This window comes from Nipponia nippon, unplaced genomic scaffold (assembly GCF_047370975.1).
Source record: "Nipponia nippon isolate SJK-2023a ecotype South Korea unplaced genomic scaffold, ASM4737097v1 scaffold_9, whole genome shotgun sequence".
Lineage (NCBI taxonomy): Eukaryota > Metazoa > Chordata > Aves > Pelecaniformes > Threskiornithidae > Nipponia > Nipponia nippon.
This window is the reverse complement of record NW_028262413.1, coordinates 37,842,342-37,860,085: the sequence shown is the minus strand read 5'-3', so window position 1 is coordinate 37,860,085 and position 17,744 is coordinate 37,842,342. Positions and strand designations below refer to the sequence as shown.

The 17,744-nt window shown below is 42.3% G+C and overlaps 1 protein-coding gene across 5 annotated transcripts in view; it reads right to left on the bottom strand.

Annotated features, from left to right (window-relative positions):
• The window catches only part of SPPL2A (signal peptide peptidase like 2A), a 30,067-nt gene extending 17,517 nt beyond the window's left edge, over positions 1–12,550 (bottom strand). For 2 of the 5 annotated variants that reach the window (XM_087744045.1, XM_087744046.1), the window contains exons 1-6: positions 12,261–12,458; positions 8,306–8,425; positions 7,352–7,534; positions 6,433–6,522; positions 2,939–3,072; positions 632–783 (exon numbers count right to left, since the gene is read on the bottom strand). In XM_087744045.1, the coding sequence (XP_087600171.1) occupies positions 632–783; positions 2,939–3,072; positions 6,433–6,522; positions 7,352–7,534; positions 8,306–8,425; positions 12,261–12,314 (733 nt within the window). In that variant the 5' untranslated portion in view covers positions 12,315–12,458. Of the gene's footprint in view, positions 1–631; positions 784–2,938; positions 3,073–6,432; positions 6,523–7,351; positions 7,535–8,305; positions 8,426–11,796; positions 12,154–12,260 lie in introns of those variants that run through there. The other 3 variants (XM_087744048.1, XM_087744049.1, XM_087744047.1) reach the window with 3 other exon arrangements.
• Positions 12,551–17,744: the final 5,194 nt, after the last annotated feature.

Genomic DNA, 17,744 nt, shown 5'->3' with positions numbered 1-17,744 from the left:
AGGAAAGAGTGAATTTAGGAAGCTTTCAGAAAGAAAGTTCCATTGTTTGTACTAAAAAGCGTAATTTAAAACAGTGTACATTTTCTGGTTGCATGATTTGAGGGCAGAATTAAAGGAAAAAAAAAATAAAAATCAACCAACAGCTTGGAAACTATATTTTACTGGAGTTGCATAATTCAAGAACTTAGCTTTTTGCTAGTATGCCTGAGCTTATTCCATTACGGTAATGCCATTTCCCCTGACACTTAATTAGGGCACTGCAACCACAAACTCAATGTCAATGTAGCAATACCTAACAAATGCTTTCACTCTAAACACTACTAAGTTATCATTGCTATCCTCCCAAGAACATCGACACATATCATACACTTTTTTTACTAGTCGCTAGTCACGTCTCCTCCACATTACTTCATTTGGAACAAGCACTGTCAAGGCAGCCTTTGTAAGAGAGTAGAAGAAAGTTTCTCTCTTTTTTAATTAGCAACTATATCTTTTCCCCCAACTCACACATGGAGAGAACAGTTAAAATAATTACATTAATTTTAGTATAGAAATCTAGCTTTTCAGAATTAGACACCTAATAAGATCATGCAGAAAAATAAATCAAATGAGATTATCCATTGTTTCTTACCTAGCCATTTGTAGAAGAAATAAAGTAAGACCAGCATGACACAACAGATGACAACAAACAAGATAACTGTTACAGGGGTGAAAGTAACATTTTCTTCCTTCTTCCGTCTTGTTTCTCTCTCCCCAGGACTCGCTATTGCTTTCAAATTCTCACTGTTTTAAGAAAATGACAAACACATTTACCTCAGATGACAGGATATGAAAGCATTTTACCTGGACCAGAATTATTGGTTATAAAGCCTTTAGACTGACAGCATTTCAGTCTAATCCTTCATACCATTATTAGACTTAAAAATGTCAGAAAAGTGGTATGCTTAGTGTTTGAGTTTCTCTCCATTTTTTACTGGCGATATGCACTTCAAACCTAGCATAGATCACAAGGAAAAGATTAACTGCCCTCCTTTCCAATCACGTGGTGATTGCCAACTTTAAGGAGTACCCCTAACCAAAACCCTGGTCCACGTGAGGAAAGCTAGTCTGATATTGAAACTCAACCTCCTTTTCAGGATGCATGCACTCAACTCTATTAGTGCATCACCTCTGACTACAGTATTTCTTGGGCTAAATGCAGTCAATCTGATAAATATGCCTATGATAAATCAAAATCATGGGTATTACACACTGTTTTAAAACATGAACTATAGACATTAAGCATCTGCAAAACCCATTCATGTCAGCAGAATGAAGCTAGCTAAGTACTAGTTCTTTTACCCTTACACCTCATAATTACAGAGTAAATGAAAGAGAGGGGGTGTTAATTGGGGATTTTCACTGGGAGTAAGGTTTCTGTGCATACATACTCCATATTTATACCTCACCATGCAAAATAAGGAGACTTAAATTGTTGTGTTTGTCCTTTGAGCAGATAGCCCTACTACTCTTTAGTACAGACGCTAGTGCAACTTGCCCACCAGACAGCATGTTCCTGACGAATCCCAGGACCTACCTACAAAATGCTAAATTCAGCACTGAAACAGCTAGCTTCAAAAGAGAAAAACGCACAGGAGTAAGATGCTTTGTTAGATGAATCACCTTCTCAGAGGACATGCTTTGAATAAGCAGCTTTTTAAAAAAAGCTCACCCTAGATTTATGAAAGTGCACTTTAACAAGTTTAATATAATTACATCTAGGTATTTTTCAATACAGGAGACAGCATCACATTTTATTATTTTAGCGTTCAGTGCAGCCACACCCTATAGCACTGCAGGGTAAAAAAGAGGCATAAGCAGATCCAACCCTTAAAAAAAAAGAAACACCCCCCCCCCTCCTTCTACTTCTTTAATCTCTTTAAAATCACTAGATTTGCATAACTAGTGGGAAAAAGGAAGCTGTTGTTATCACATACAATCCACTCCCTGTTGTTCTGGGGAACAAAGCAGGAGAACAGCACTGAGAACGGGAAGCCCTAGGTAGTAACCCACACTGGTCCATCCAACGTACGCAGACATCCAAGAAATACTGCAGAATCATACCATGCTCTGAAAGGCCGCTATATCCAGCTTAACCCCAGACTAAAAACAGTTCTGTGCATTGAGTGTGCTTCACTTCACTGAACAAAGCCGCACCTGCCCCAAGCACAGTGCAGAAACCCTTATGCCTCGCCTCGCCTCTCCCTGCATTTGCCACATTTTACACTTCCACTCCCTCCCCTTCTCTGCACAGGAACCGCTGCTGCCTCCTTGCCCCTGCCTAGCGCTGGAGCTGCTATTGCCCCAGCTCTGTTGCTCCACCAGGTAACACACAAAGCTGAAGCAGATAAGCCTGGTTGGACTTTAACTGTCTGGAGCCACCCCGACACAACCAAACTGCATTCCCCAGTGCTCCCAGTGACAGGAGTGTGGTGCGGAGACATCCCAGAGGGTGCTGCACAGCCAGCTGGAACGAAGCAGTTGTACAGATCCCTGCCAATGCAGACACCATATACAGCTACATAAGTACCTCTTGGATCACTGGATTTTAAAGGTGTCACTAAAATACCTACTTTCTATCATGGATATTGGAGTATTACAATGCTAGTTAGAGAGTATTTGGTAATTTGTCAAAATGTTAACTCATTCCTCCCCCCAAGAGCTGCATTATCCCTCAGGGACTTTTACAATCTACTGCTCAAGGTTTCTCAAAGACCTATGGTGATTTTTTTCAAAGGTTGCAGTCCTCAAGCGTTTCATGGCAAAGCACCTAATTGCACCTAGATCTTCTAATTTTTTAACTACCAACCTAAAAGAACATAATTTCTCACTGATCATAGTCACAGCTTTCACAGATTTGTACTTCACATAATTTAAGCAGTTCATTTAACAAACTTACAGTTCTGCTACTCCGCTCCAGTAGCCTCCTAGTGCCACCGTAAAAACAGCAATTAGGAAGATGACAACCATACTGCAATCAAACTCTGGCAAAGGTGGTGAATACAGAGTCACATTAACTTCATTTCCAAGTGTCTAAAAAAAAAAAAAAAAAAACCACAAAAAACACCATACAAGTTGGTCCATAAGGACAACAAAGAAATTATACTGTTTATTTTCCAACAAGATGCATGTCATGATTTCCTGCTCTTAACCTACACAATGCTGAGAGTAAGTTTTCAACTTACTGCAGAAGACATCCCATATATTTGCCTTGGCATTGTAAAGCAGCAATGCTTTCCATGCTACCTTTCAGGATGGTCAGGTTTGAAAACCACCCTATTACTACTGCTGTGGAAACATATGGATACCACAGGCAAAATGGTACTTCTTTGCATTCTTTCAACAATTCTGAGAAGTTGTGCCTCTAGCCCAAAAGCTTTTCATCCCCCAAATATACCAAGTACTATCAAAGACTTCTGCTCTGCAGGAGAGCATATCTGAGTCAATGAACTTGAAATACAAACTCACAGCTCCAGTGAGATATAAGCAGAGATCTACCTCTAGCTCTTGAAACCACAAAACTCACAGTTCAGATATGGGCACGATGCTTCAGACAGGACACAGTGAAAACTCAAGGCGGCAGAAAGTTACTTAATAACAGCTTTACATGAAAGTGATTTGAGATGGATTCAAAAGAAAAGAAAGCAGTTTCATGCTACTTAAAAAAATGAAGACCAAAGTAAAAAAACAATCAGCTGAAGGACACTGAAGAAGATAGGAGGGAACACGGAGACATAACTGATATGGAATTCTACAAAAATCTTGAAAGCAAAACCAAGATGCTTCCATTTGACTGAAAGGAGAGATTTAAGAAACAAAGGATAATTTGACAGGAAATGGAAGGTGGTAGGGAAGAAATGTTTGCTGTTGTAGTCAAAGTAAGTCACGGCATCTAAAGCAATCCTGCAGTGAAAACAGACTTCAAAGATACAGCAGAAAAACAGATTTGTTAACAGCCTGCATGTGGGATAAGAGCAGGAGAGGAGATGAACATGCCAGGCAGGTTTGGCTACAGGAAGATGAAACTGGCAGTGGAGAGACTGAATGGGAAGCTGAGTAGTGTAGTGTAGTGGAATATGCTGGCCATACGTGAAGAAGGTTGATTCATTTCAGCATCTGAATTATCTAATTACAGATATTAACCTTACTGCAGGCTAAAGAAGTCAGAATCATTCCTTTGCCTGAAGTTATGGAAGTTCAGAAAACAAGAAAGAAAATCAAATTCTAGTGAAACATTGCAGTTGTATGAAGTGGAACATAACACCAGATAAAGGCAAAGAAACCCTATTCAAATCACAGCATCCTGTATGTAAAAATAAAACTCCAAACAAACTAAAACACAGACACGAAAAAAAAAAAGCACCAAAAAACCCCAAGAAATCTAAAGGCTTATACATTTTTAGTATTAAATTCCAACATGTCTTAATCCAGTTTTTCCTTTAAGTTTCAGAAATCTTATAAAGTATAATTCACATTAGAACCTAGAGTGATTGTTTCCTTTTGTTCCTATTGTTCTGCTCTTCACTAAAAATTTGCAAAGTCTCAACTTCCACCACAGGGAGCACTAGAATCAAATACATCACATCAGATAACAACTCTGCAAGAGAGCTGTCCACTTATTAGAACGTTTGTAACACTCTGCTATTGCTACCAAGACTCATAGTATACCTGACTCGAATGGTGAAAGCTAACAGATGAAATCTTCTAAGAAAAAGTAGAAAGAATGCTTATGCACACTAGCTACCATCAGACTGGTGCTGTCTCTCTTCTAAATAAAAGGAGACAGTTAGAAGCCTTGAAAAGAGTTAAAACAGAGATACAACTGTAGTAGGAAGAGTACAATGGCTGCCAGCTTCTAAGCAGCATGTATCGTTCAAAACAACAGCTGCCAGTGACATGGCAGAAGGCTTTGGCAAAAACCACATCAGAACTAGGAAAGGATCCCCTATAGTCTAGGCTGTGTTGCTCACTACTTTTATGAAGGCAGTCTCATTATAAGACAAAACCGAATTCTTCGATTCAACAGCAGGATGAGACATCATCTGGCACACTAACCTACTAGCAAAGTTACTCTGGTGAATTACTATAGCCATACAGAAGCGATTCTACATGATACCACCCCAAGCAGCACTGGGTAATGAAGTGGTGCAGAGAAGATTCAGAACAAATTAAGGCTCTAACCTTGCCCTAGTTCCCTTTCATGTTAGTAGGGCATATTGAACACCACTCAACTAAGCAAACAACACTTGTCTTACTTGAAGGAACAAATTTCAAGACAGAGGACAACCCGAACCAAAACACAGTATTCATCAAGACTATGGCAGACTGAAAGACAGTCATCACAAACCTTCCTTCAGTCATGTCAGTGCTCGGCAAGAATCAATCTTTAATGGGAACAGACAGAAAACAACCAAAGTCCTATACATCTAGGCATGGTTTCAGTTTGCATACTTACCTAAGACAACCTTCCATGGCAGCTCTGAAGATTAAGAGCAGAAATGGTGAAGTGAGCTTGCAAATTCAATCCAAGAAGCTAAGACTACACAGGTTAGTGCTAGCCTCTGCTATTCACAGAAAAACATGGGCAGTGCAATTCCTGCCTAGCAAAGCTATTTAACACTAAATAAAAAACAAAACAACAAAATAACAACAGAAAAAGCCACACCGAAGAAAAGTTACTGTTTTCTTTAAAACCCTCTGCAATATTCTGTATCCTAATATTACATGTCAAGGAAAACAAACTCCAAATAGCCCCAAAGCAAACTCCCCTGCCTATAATGTGTAGGAGATACCACAACTGCCACATTTTAATGACACACGCTTGGCATCTCACCATGAACTCATCAGCAGAAACTCAATCTATACTGCCTAACTGCTCTGTAACAGATGCAGTCATGCTATATAAAGAGAGCTCATCATCTAGCAGAGACAAAAAAACCCTCACACCTTCCTCAAGATCCAGCCTGATAAGGTACTGCTTGCCTGAAAGATACGATGCCGGTAGATACAAGCTCAACTGTGCTAGCTTCTGCGCTAAAGGAGCAGCCCTCTCAGGCCATAGCTCTTGACATATGTCAGGCATCTGCAACTGTATGCAAGTCTACTGGAAGGCTGCTTATCTCGTTTAGCAGGAAGACTTCTAAGATTACCCTCCCTCCAGTTAGGTATTATGTTTCCCATTCTTAGTGTTCTAATTAATCATTCTCTCAAATTGACCCGAATTAGGAAGACTAGCACTTCCACGATTTGATATCCATCCTCTTCTGTGAAACTGAAAGCAGTACCTATGCACATTCAAATCAGGTAGACATGCACATCTGACCTGAAATTATTTTGTTTGTTCAAAAATTTAAGTTTATACAAACCATAACATGCTGAAGTTATATTACTTACCAACTGCATATCTACTATGTCATTATATCTTATAAGAGCAACTGGAAGAGTCACATCTTCAAAATCAGTCTTGTTATCTGACAGAGGAGACTAAAAGAGAAAGTGTCAGTGCTAAGTATGTTGAGCGTAATTGCAAAGCAAGTTAGATCCCTTAAAGCAGATTATCCTTTAAATTTCAGTGTATTTGTAGGAAGAAAAAAAGCTCATTCAGCACCTTTTGCAAAAGGTTAGTGAAGACAGTGTGCTTAAATCAAAATAGGTGATACTACCAACACATCTGGATTCATAAAGTTCTCGTGCTTTTATAGTATTACAAGGGATAATCAAAACATTGTATTTATTCTCTACACTTTTAAAACAGGATTAAGTTTTCATGATAATCACACAAATTCATAAATTGCAAATATTCGTTCATATATGTTGCAGCTGTAATAGAGAACAAAAAACCAACAGAAGTATCTGTAATGGTATCTCAAAACGGCTCTTTTATTTCCAGTTTTGGATTAAATTTTCCTAGCTTATTTTTTTCACACGTGTCTAAAACAAAGTATCAGCCAAGATTACAGGGAGTTCAGAGTACACTAAAATTAGGGAATGATAAAGACAAGCATTTGCACTCAGAAACATGATTAAAGATACAAGGAACAGATTAAAAATACAATTCAGCTGCAGATACTTTTACACGATATAACACAGCGCTGCACAGAACTAACTCGGAACGACCCTCTTGGTCTCAGGAACAGCAGCTGTGCCAGCCCAGGGCTCTGTGGGGAAGGTTAATGACTCATGCGGGAATCCCACACATTGCCAGCGTCCTCTGCTTTGGGGTTTCTCTCAGCTAACCCTGCACAACACTGCATCGGACCAAACAGATAAGACACTATTTCACTACAGAAGAAAACTATATGTTGCAACTTACCAGCCTAGGTTTACTGGCAATCAACAGCATTTTAGCACCCAAACTTTGTGCAATTCTTGCTTTCTCCAAAAAAGTGCAGTTTCCTCTCATCACTACAACTGCTTTGTCCTTCATTAGGCCAGAAGGAACTTCAGAAGAATTGCAGAGTACTGTAGAAGTCAGGTTTTCCAGAGTCCTGAAAGTCTGCAGAGAGAAGAGGGAGAAGAGGAACGGGTTGAAAGAAGGAAATTTGATACTGCGAACTAATCTAGAAGACATTACTATGCTCCCTAATTTGAGGATTGCCAGAAAGAGGCATAACAGAAAGGAATCATTAATTCAGGAATATAAAATCAGAGCAGCAGTTGCTGCAGCCTGCAATACTGAGGGACATTTAGAGCAGCGTATAGCTGAAATATCTAGCTGTTTCTAAACAGCGATTTCACAGCAGTTGTTGCTGTAATTTAAACATAAGAAACTGGTTATACAGAAAAATCACTGCTTGTAGTTCTGGGCAATCCAGTGTACACTCTGTGATATTTCTAGGTTTCACAAGCCAGAAAAGCACTGACAGATACAACATAATCAGAGTTCTGAATTATAATACTTGTTCAAAAACAGTTGGCGAGCCTGATAAGATACTTATTACAAAAGAATTAAAAAAAAAAAAAAAAATCTATCCTTATTTCAAAGTTCAATTCCATATTGACAATTGTTTTTAAATTATTGTCAGTTTTCTTTAGTTAGTCAAGACATCCCAGAGGCCAAAGTAGCACAGCAAAGATGTTTGGGCAGACAAATGATTTTTACTCTGTTTTACACTGAAATGTTCTTTTGGTGGGGGACACCACACAACCCAAAAAGGTAAGTATTCAACGTAGGACCTATTTAACGCAAAATTTTGAAGACCAGTTATAGCTGATCCAAATTCATATTACTTTCTAGTTTTAGGGAGTATGATCATAAGCTACTTACAGCATTGTCCAGGCTCTTTGGAAGAGATACCCAATTAGAATTGTAAATTATGCAGTAATCCTTTGCTGCTGGAGGCACACCATTTCCAGAAGCGTGCAGGATCCCCTCATCTGCAGTTACCTGCAATAAACCAGGGTGTTCTGAATTAAACAAAGTTCAGACTATCAGTATACAGATATTCTTCTAAAAAGCTGTTAGAAAGAGAAAGAGCTGTTTGGAGAAAAGGAATTTATTCAAATAATTATTTTATATAATGACCGACTTAATGAGATGGGTAGCTTGAAAGCAGTATGGAAAAAGAGTAAAAATCAAGTCACTGTATAAAACTGTTTATCCTCATTTCAAACACAATGTGTTTGTTACACGTACAGTTCATGTCACCAAGTAGAATACCATCAAGCAACCCAGGCAAATGATTTCAGATCCTGTATCCTGTACTTTCCAAAAAGTGTAAAACTTTACACAGAAAGCAATTAAAACAGTACATGGAAAAGTGGATTAAAGTCTTTTCTCTCCTTGCAGACTCTAGAATTTCCCCTACTAATAAAGGTATTATATGGCAATTCCTAGAATATTTTTTTACCAAATAACTGTAAACACAAAGAGATCAACTAGTATACTTTAAGAAGAATTTGTGTAGTCAAGGAAATACTGGTGTCTCTTAAAATTACTCTCAGTCCCTCACGTAATATGATTTCAGCTATTTACTAATAGATATGAATTTTAAAACTTCTGATAATTTTAGGGATAGATACTTCTCCCCAAGCATTAATATACTAATAGAGGTCAGGTATCTATGTGAAGTAGTGAAAACAAATAAGTGTCGTTTGTATCTCAAAGAAGTGTCACCTTAAGAAAATTGGGAGATGATCTCATTTTGACTGTTTTTCTTGAGAGAGAAACTGACCTCAATATCACGAAGTATCAATACATGAAAAAAAAAATTAAATCCTGTTGTAAATTCCAGGTTTGTCTGAAAGAACACTGAGATATTAAGCTAGAAGTAGGCATGAGCAAGGGGGGAAAGCCCAAATATTTATCAGATGTACAATGCTAATCATTAACAGCGCTATAGAGGCATTTCTCCTCAGGCTAGCGTATCAGTATTCTGCAGCAAGCGAGAACTGGAGAGAAAAGAAAAACATCTGATGATATTGTTTCAGAGGTTTGTGTCTGCCTGGACTGAATAGCAAAAAAGCCTTCTTCAGAGGAATCCTTTATATTGGCCATAGCACACGAACATCTGCTGGGAGAACAGTGTCAAAGGGCCGGAGCACATTAACTGTTTAACATATAACAGTTCTTCAGCTGTCAGCTGAAATAAGTTGTTTCACGATTTATGATCAGCACAAAAATTATCAAGCTTCCCTCTTAAGTGCACTCACCTAAAAGTATAAGCTAATGGCAAATTAAAAGCAATAATGACTTCCAACAGGTGCAAACCCCAGATGTTTCCATCCATTAAAAGCTCTTTCTGCTTCATGAAGTAGAATAATACGCGTTTTCTGGCTTCCCGGAAATCAAGTGTTAACGCTACACAAGCATAAGTCTACCTAGAAGAAGTGATTGCTTGCTTATTTGATACGCATGTTTTGTTTGGCAAGCTTCCCTCCTCCGGGGACAAATCGGGGAACACAATTCTTGCTCACAAGGTGGGGGGAGGGAGGACCAGAGCATGACGTTTACCCTCCCGTAGTCATTGCCGAGCTCTGAAGACAGCATTTAGAAGTTAAAAATGAAGAGAGACGCTACATGCTACGCCTCACTTGGAACATCCCCCTGAAATCCTGTTGTGTCCAGCTGAACTTTCATTATTTTCTAATTGCTTCAGTATCCTTCTTTCGCAACAGACAAGGGCCACTAGTTTGGGTACGTGGCCTTGCAGTCAGCTGTGCCACTGAATAGTACAAGACAAATCTTGCTCTCAGCATACACGCAAAGTAAAAATTTCTTACTGAGCACATTCTCTATCTTGTTACTTAAGTGGAAGACCAAGAGCATGTCCACAAAACTGCTCCTGAAAAGATTAACCTGCTTCCATAGGCTGACTTGCTCCAGCATAAAAACGATCCCACGTGGAGCAGAGGCGTGACAGTAGAGGCCGTCCTTACCTAGAGGGGCAGCATCATCCCCTTTCACTTCAGGTTCAGGCAATTCCCAATGGCCCCTCACCTTCAGACAAATTTCTTCCTATTTTTGACAGGTGGTTCCCTCATCATATTTCCTTCCTCTACCACCTTTAAACTTTTCTTGGATAATTCCTTATCTTTGATAAAGACGACATCTCATGCTGTCTCTTTATCCTCGTATTTCCTAACACGTGTCTGTCACTGCAGGGATATGAGCTTGGACTGACTGCTGAGCTTTGGAGTGCACTGGTAACCCCACCACATAGACTACTGGAAGTTATATGAACCAGTGGACACAAGAGACCAAACCATGCTTATATTTTCAATATCTGTCACGGTTAGCATCTAGATAAGACATACAAGAAACTCAAAGGTACAGAACAGGGAGAAGGTATTTTGTACGTAGCAAGTAACAACATAAACTTCACAAAAACATAAAAAGGTAGGAAAAAAAACTAGCCATGAACAGAACAAGCATCATTTTGTAGTTCTGCCAGTAGCCCTGTGACACACACAAACTGTCCCTCCTTCCCTCCCTCCAGGCATTGCGACCCAGGGTAACCGGTACCCGTCCTCAGAGAGCAGCAGTGGCCCTTCCCCAAACACCTACGACCTTCCCGAGCGCCAAGTCCCCACGCTGTCAGTCTCGGGATACTGTTCTTGAGGCTGAATGACCTCGTCTAATGCTCACCCCGCTACAAATGCATTTGTAGAGCAAAGGAGGAGGCAGGACACGGGACCCAGAGTCTTACAGGAGGGCAGCAGAAGCCCCTTCCCTTGTCAGCAGCAGCAAACCATAGGGTTAAGGAGCAAAGCCACTCTTCAGAAAACCCCAACACAACTAACGACAGCTATGCGGGATTTACAAACAGCGAGGGAGCACCTCGTAGACAGACACAAGCTACTTCGCCCAAAGGCATTCTCAAGGCACCAACAAACTGCGCTGCGCACCTACTGTTGAGCATATCCAGTGGTGACTTCCCACGCAGGGAAGTACTCTGCATCCTGCCTTACCAAAACAAGGCAAAAATCACGTTAAAAACAAGCAAGCAAACAAACAAAAAACCCCAACAACTTAGTGGAGCAGCATTTAATGCAGATATGCCCTTCATGCTGCTTAAGCAGATTACAGAGGTTTCTGGCTTCCCCATTTCGCTTCTCCATTAGGCAGAAAGCAACCTGCCAGATTTCCACAGCAATACACACCTGTGTGCAGAGAGGAGCTGCAAAGATGTCCCACACCAGAACCAAAATGGCACTTCAGATGAACAAGCCAAAAGCCAGGCCCCACACACACCACGAGCTCCCCCCCTTTCCCAGCACCCTAATTTAAATACCTCTCGAAACAAGATCAGCGTTTACCTGGGCCCGGCAGACCTGCTATCCAAACCCACCAACACGTCACCGGGGCCCGGGCACAGGGGAGCGGGCCGGGGCTCCGGGGAGGTGGGGGGCAACCGAGGGGCCTTGCCCGAGGCAGGCCCGGGAGGCCCGAAACCACCCCGGGACACACCTCGGAGCCAAACCGCCCCTGGGGCGCTGGGAGGCGGGGGCACACACCGGTCCGGCCGGAGCAGCCCAGCGCTACGCGGGCCGTGGTCGGGGCCCTCCAGGGAACGGCTCCAGGGGGATAAGGCGGACAGACGGAGCCCCTCGGCCGGCAGCGGAGCGGGAGGGACGGGCGGCCCGGCCGGCCCCGCCGCCACCCGCGGCCCTGCCGCCACCCCGCACTCGCCCGGGCCGCCGCAAGCGGCGCGGCGCGGCCCAGCCCGGCCCGGCAGCCGGGCCCCGGCGGCTCCCGCGGCGAGGGCAGCGCAGCCCCTTACCGGCGGGAGCAGCAGGCCCCACAGCGCGGCCCACAGCAGCCCGGCGGCCCTCATCGTCCTCAGCGGCCGCCGCCACCTGCTCGGGGAAGGGCCTCGCCGGGGGTCGGACTCCCCGCGGCCGCCACGGAGCCTTTCACCGCCGCCGGCTGCCGGCGAGGCGCCACTTCCTCTTCCGTCCGCCGCGGCCGATGGGGGCGGCTGCTGCTGCCGCCGCCGCCGCCGCGGCCACCGGGGCGCCGCGGGCCCCCCTCCTCCCCCGGGACGCCCGGCCCCCGGCGGCAGGGCGGCGCTCCCGCGGGGCGGCGCCGGGGGGCGAACACCCCGTCCCGCCGCCCGGTCCCCGCTCCCGCTGCCGGGCCCGCACGGCCGGGCCCAGGCGGGGAGCGGCCGGGTGTCGCCGGGGCTGCTTCCCGACGGGGCGGGTGTGGAGGGGTCGGTCGCGGGGAGAGCCAGGCGGGCCCACGCGTGTTCCTGCTGACAGCGGTCCCTTGCCCCCCGTGTTTCTCTTTGCCTGTGGTTTCCTGGGCGGTCAGCAGCTGTCAGCTGGTCGGGCTTCCCACCTGGCAGCCCCCAGATGCGGGGTCTGAGGTACTTAACGCTGCCCCAGACCCTTCACAGCCATTACAAGGAAACGGTCCGTTTTGCCCGACATCTCCCGGGACAAATCTGAGTGTTTCATCTTGCTCCGTCTTCCTGGATGATCAAGCCCACGCACAAAGCCATGGGAGAGGGGTGCGATGAGGATAGCAGTGGCTCTGAAGCGAAAGCAACAAGTGCAAGAAACAGCAAAATGGGAACTATACCAAAAGGTTGAGGGAATTTGCATTGTTTGCACTAAAAAAAAAAAAAAGCATTTCAGAGCTGTCTTCCAGGGTTCAAAAGCATTAAAAGGGCTGTAATTCAGCAGATGTAAGAGCCAGCAATGATTTGCAGGAAGGAGACGGGCTGAAACGGCTCTGTGATTTACCAGCTAAGGAAGTTGTGCAACATCTGTCTCTGGAGGCTTTCCAGCGCTGGTTGTGCGGTCCCCTCCTGCCCCTTGCCTCCCCTCCTGCCCCTTGCCGCAGGGCTGGGGCCTGCCTTGGGGCCAGCGTCGCAGCGGAGGGGAAGAGGCGAGGATGAGGACATTGGGGAAAGCAGGGGACGTGGCCACGAGCGAGACGGTGGAGGCGCGAGGGGAAAGGGAGAGAAGCATGAGGATGAGCGTTGAGCTGCAGTCCAGCGTTTGTACGTCAAAGCCTTAAGTGGGTAACCCACTCGCTTGAGCTGCTCACAAACTAAGTGGGGTTTAGTTACTATGTGAGGAAGGAGGTTCCTCCAGGCGTGGTTTTCCCTCTGTGTGAACTTGAGGAAAAAGCCATGTAAAATATCTACAGGGAACATTTCTCACTGCATCATGGCAAATTTTCAGTAAGCTGTTCTGTTGCTGTAAAAATCTGAGTAACATTTACCTACCTGTAAATAAGTAGTGTTTTCATCAATACAGAGAGTTTGATGATAACAGGTAAGCTTTTTTTCCCCTCCAGTGACAATCTGCAACTCGTCTTTATATCAGCACCAGAACAGGCTTATGCATCTTGTAGATTTGCCAAGTTGCAAAAGTGTGTCTAACAATTTAATGTGCTTAAACAGCGAAAGATGATGGCACACCATGACACAGCTAATAATTCATATTCCGTGCAGAACTGGTATTTAAAAAACCCAGCTAGTAGATTGTCCATCTGTGTGTTTCTATTTTGATGCTGTTGCCAGAGTAACCGTGACGCTTTATGCCAACTACTATCTCCTCTTCTGAATCGAACAAGATCTGGATGACAGATTAATACAGATTACTTCAATAAATCTATCCATTCTGTGATCTGTAAAGAGCTAAGGGTATGTACATGACAGTGTATTTCAGGCATGGAAGAAGTGTTTAATTTGAATTGCAACTGCTCACAGGATCAGATTCCACGGAGTGTCCTGCCCTACCAAATACTGATCTCTCTCCTCGCGTTCCCCAGGAAAGCACAGCAGTTTTTATTCTGTCTGCAGCTGAAAAGAAATGGGCCAAGGAGAAATACTAGGAGTACAATTTCCTTTTACTTAAAGCGAATGTTTGGTTTGATCTCCCCTGCCTTGATGATGCCCATTTAAAGATATTGTGTAAACATCTCTTACATTAAACACTTTCCCTGCAGTCCAGGGGGACTGTGCGGGTTAGGAATACCTGCGCTGAAGAGCCTTAATGTTAGCTCCGGACATGGGCAGCTCACGTTCAGGACATCAATAAAAACTTCTTAGGTAATCTTTACTGGCAATTTAAGTCGTCCCTGATTTTTACCATTAGCTTTAATGTGTAACCAAAACTAAAAACAGATGATCTAGTCTCAAATTTCAGCACTACGAGGAAAACTAGGTTTTATTTATGTATTTTATTTCCAATCGCAGGCAGAAGAAAAGTAGGTTATAAAGACATTCAGAGCCTGAAGAATGACTTCAAAGCCTAAAAGATTCTTTTTTCTTCCAGTTTTAAACCTGAAATTCCTTATTTGGAATGAACAAAGCTTCTACTCATAATCAGTGTAAGATACTGAAAATCCACACCAAGAATTGCATCCTTTCTATACCACCATAATTATTTCCCTCAGAGAAAATAAGAGAAAAAACACTCGGAAAAATCCCTTTCCCAACCAAAACATCAACGTGAAATAGATTTTGTACCTCAGCTCAGGCATTCCTAAAGCATTTCAAAGCATTAAGGAACAAAGATGTTTAATGTAGGCTTTGAGCACTTTAGAAAGTGGAAACTGAAGCTAAGTAACCATTACCACAAAAAAGAAACTGCTTGAATAATACTATACATATATTGAAATTCTTTTCAAAGAATTTTCCTTCCTCCTGCCTGTTTTCCACCACATACACACACTTCTAAACAGAAATTATTTGACTCACAAGGAAAGACATCCAAAACATCTTCCAGTCCAAGGCTGTTCTCCTGACTCTCCCATTGCATTAAGTGCTGCTTTATGTTTTTTTCATATTTATCAGCCTCTCTGCTTTTGAGTAAACTTATTCCAACCAATCTGCCTTTTTCTGTTCCTTTCCCTATATCTCCTTATCCAATTAAATTTGCTTTTCCATTAGTTTAACTTTGAATTACTGTCCAATTCTGGTAATTTTGTGTAAAATACCATAAACAGAAAACAGTTGCCTTGTTAGGTAAGCAGATTTGGAAGGGTGGCTATCAGCATTAGGTATTTAAGAGAAAATATATTGCATAATTTTTAAAGGACTAAGATGGTAAGAGAGACTAGACTCTGCTCACTAAACAGTTCTGCCCTACAAAAATCAGTAAAGAGGGGATTTGGGGTTCATTAATCAATACACAAGTTTCAAAGGGATGAAGGAATTTTTAATATGTTGTGTTAATTTCTACAAACTAAGAGAGAACACTGACCCAAATACTGAATGTAGATATATTTCTAAGAAATTTAGTGGGCGGTAGAGTAATAGGGCAGAATAAAGCAGGTGACAAGGAAAAGGAAGTGGCTTAACCGAAGAAAATTTTACCCTGTCCTATAAACTGTCTCTTTCAGTGCTTCATATTTTCATGGCCTTTTGGCTGGAGCCTGGAACAAGACAGCAAGATAACACTGTGAAACCTCTTGATTAAAGTGAGACGGGGAACATTGTTACGGAAACCTGCCGTCTCTGTGAGACGTACACACGTGGCAAAGATGGGGACATATGCAACAGCCTGATGGGACCTCTATCTCCTGGCGAGAAAATGATCCAAAACAGAGAAAGACCAGTATTTAAGAATTATTTATTAATACAAACACATGTCTAGCAACTTTTCCCCATGTACTAACAGCCTTATCTGAACACCAGTAAATATCAGCCTGTGCAAGCAAGAGATACCCTAGTTCACTGGATATTATGCAGCACAGAGAACAGCCAATTCAAATGCATTTTCAAAGGTGATGTTTAAAGGAGTTGAAAGAAACTAGTGAAAACCTTCCTCACATGCTATTATGCAGCAAGGTCACATTAGCATGCATTAGTGAAGGACAGTAAACCTTGCTTTTGAATTATATTTTCAAGCTTGTATCACGCCCTCAAAGGTATTGAGTCAGGTTTTAATATTCCCTGGTGGTAGAGACTGCAAGGGTAAACATGGGTAACTGCGTTTAAAGGTGTATTACTTTCGCCATTAATATGCAGCTTCAGCACATGTTGCAACTGGACTTTCAAACTTACTTATATGAGATCAATTTTTTTAAAATAGATTTCTGTCTAGAATAAGTGCCATTGTTTTGCTTGATCTACGAATCCTTAATTTCGGACAGCTCACTGCAAAGAGATTAATTCCTGGTTATCAGTATAGTCTTCATTCAGCTTTAGACTCAGCTCAGGTAAGTTATGTAAAATGTACATGTCTTTCTTAAGCACCAGCAAGATCAGATGCATGTAAATACACTATTATAAAAAAAAAAAAACAAACCCTTTTTCTAGCTCTTTGATGAAGAATCTGAAATTAGTTAGTCATCCACTTGTACAGGCCAACGTCAGCTTTAAAAGCACACCAAATTCTCTCTCAGTAGTTTAAATGTAGATTTTAAGTCCATTTTTTTAGCTTCCAGTAACCCAGAGCAATCATACTAATTTCAGTTTAAAAGAATGGATTATTTCCTTCCACATAGCTTACTTAAGATGAAGGTCTAAATATATACATATATATTAAAACAGTAAGAGACATAATTCAGCTTTTTTTTTCACCCCTGAGTTAGAGTGGGAACTTAGTAATAATAACCTTGATTTTTGTTCAGTTTGGATTTATGTGCAAATATCAGAGGAAACTTAAAACTTGTTATAAAGAGAATACTCTTCTCTTTTACATTTTTTTAATAACAAAAAAAAAAAAATTTAAAAGGTTTACTGAGTAAAGTAGTTCCAATACAGCTTTGTGGCCTTGATTTCATGAGTAATTTGCTGTAGAGGTCTCAACAGACACCCCAACATTGTTGTTCTTGTCCATCTGTTACTACTCTCTTCTGAATGGAATTAAAATTAGGTTAAGGGAACTTCCTCCCAATTGAACTACATTTTTGGGTAACATTTTAGGATTTTGGTCATGCTAATGGGACACACAGAAAGAGTATGTATGGAACAAGTGGCAACCACAAGGTGTTCAGTAGCCATACGGCAACACTTGACAAGCCAGTTAGGGCTGGGTTTAGGTGCTGGAGAGTCCAAAGCATACCACGCCATGGGTGCCCTTGCACACCCCACTCTTCCTGAAAGGGCACAGTTTTTTATTATAGCATGAGCGTGCTCATCTATAAGTTCCCAGGTGAAGACAGCAGTCCTCCTTCTGTATCAAGCACCTCAAGCTGGGAGCTTTTTTGGCACAAGAACACATACTAGTAACGTACCTGCCTACTCAAAGTGCTTTCATTATTTTCTTTCATGTTTCCTTTCTCTACATAGCACCAGGAGAAA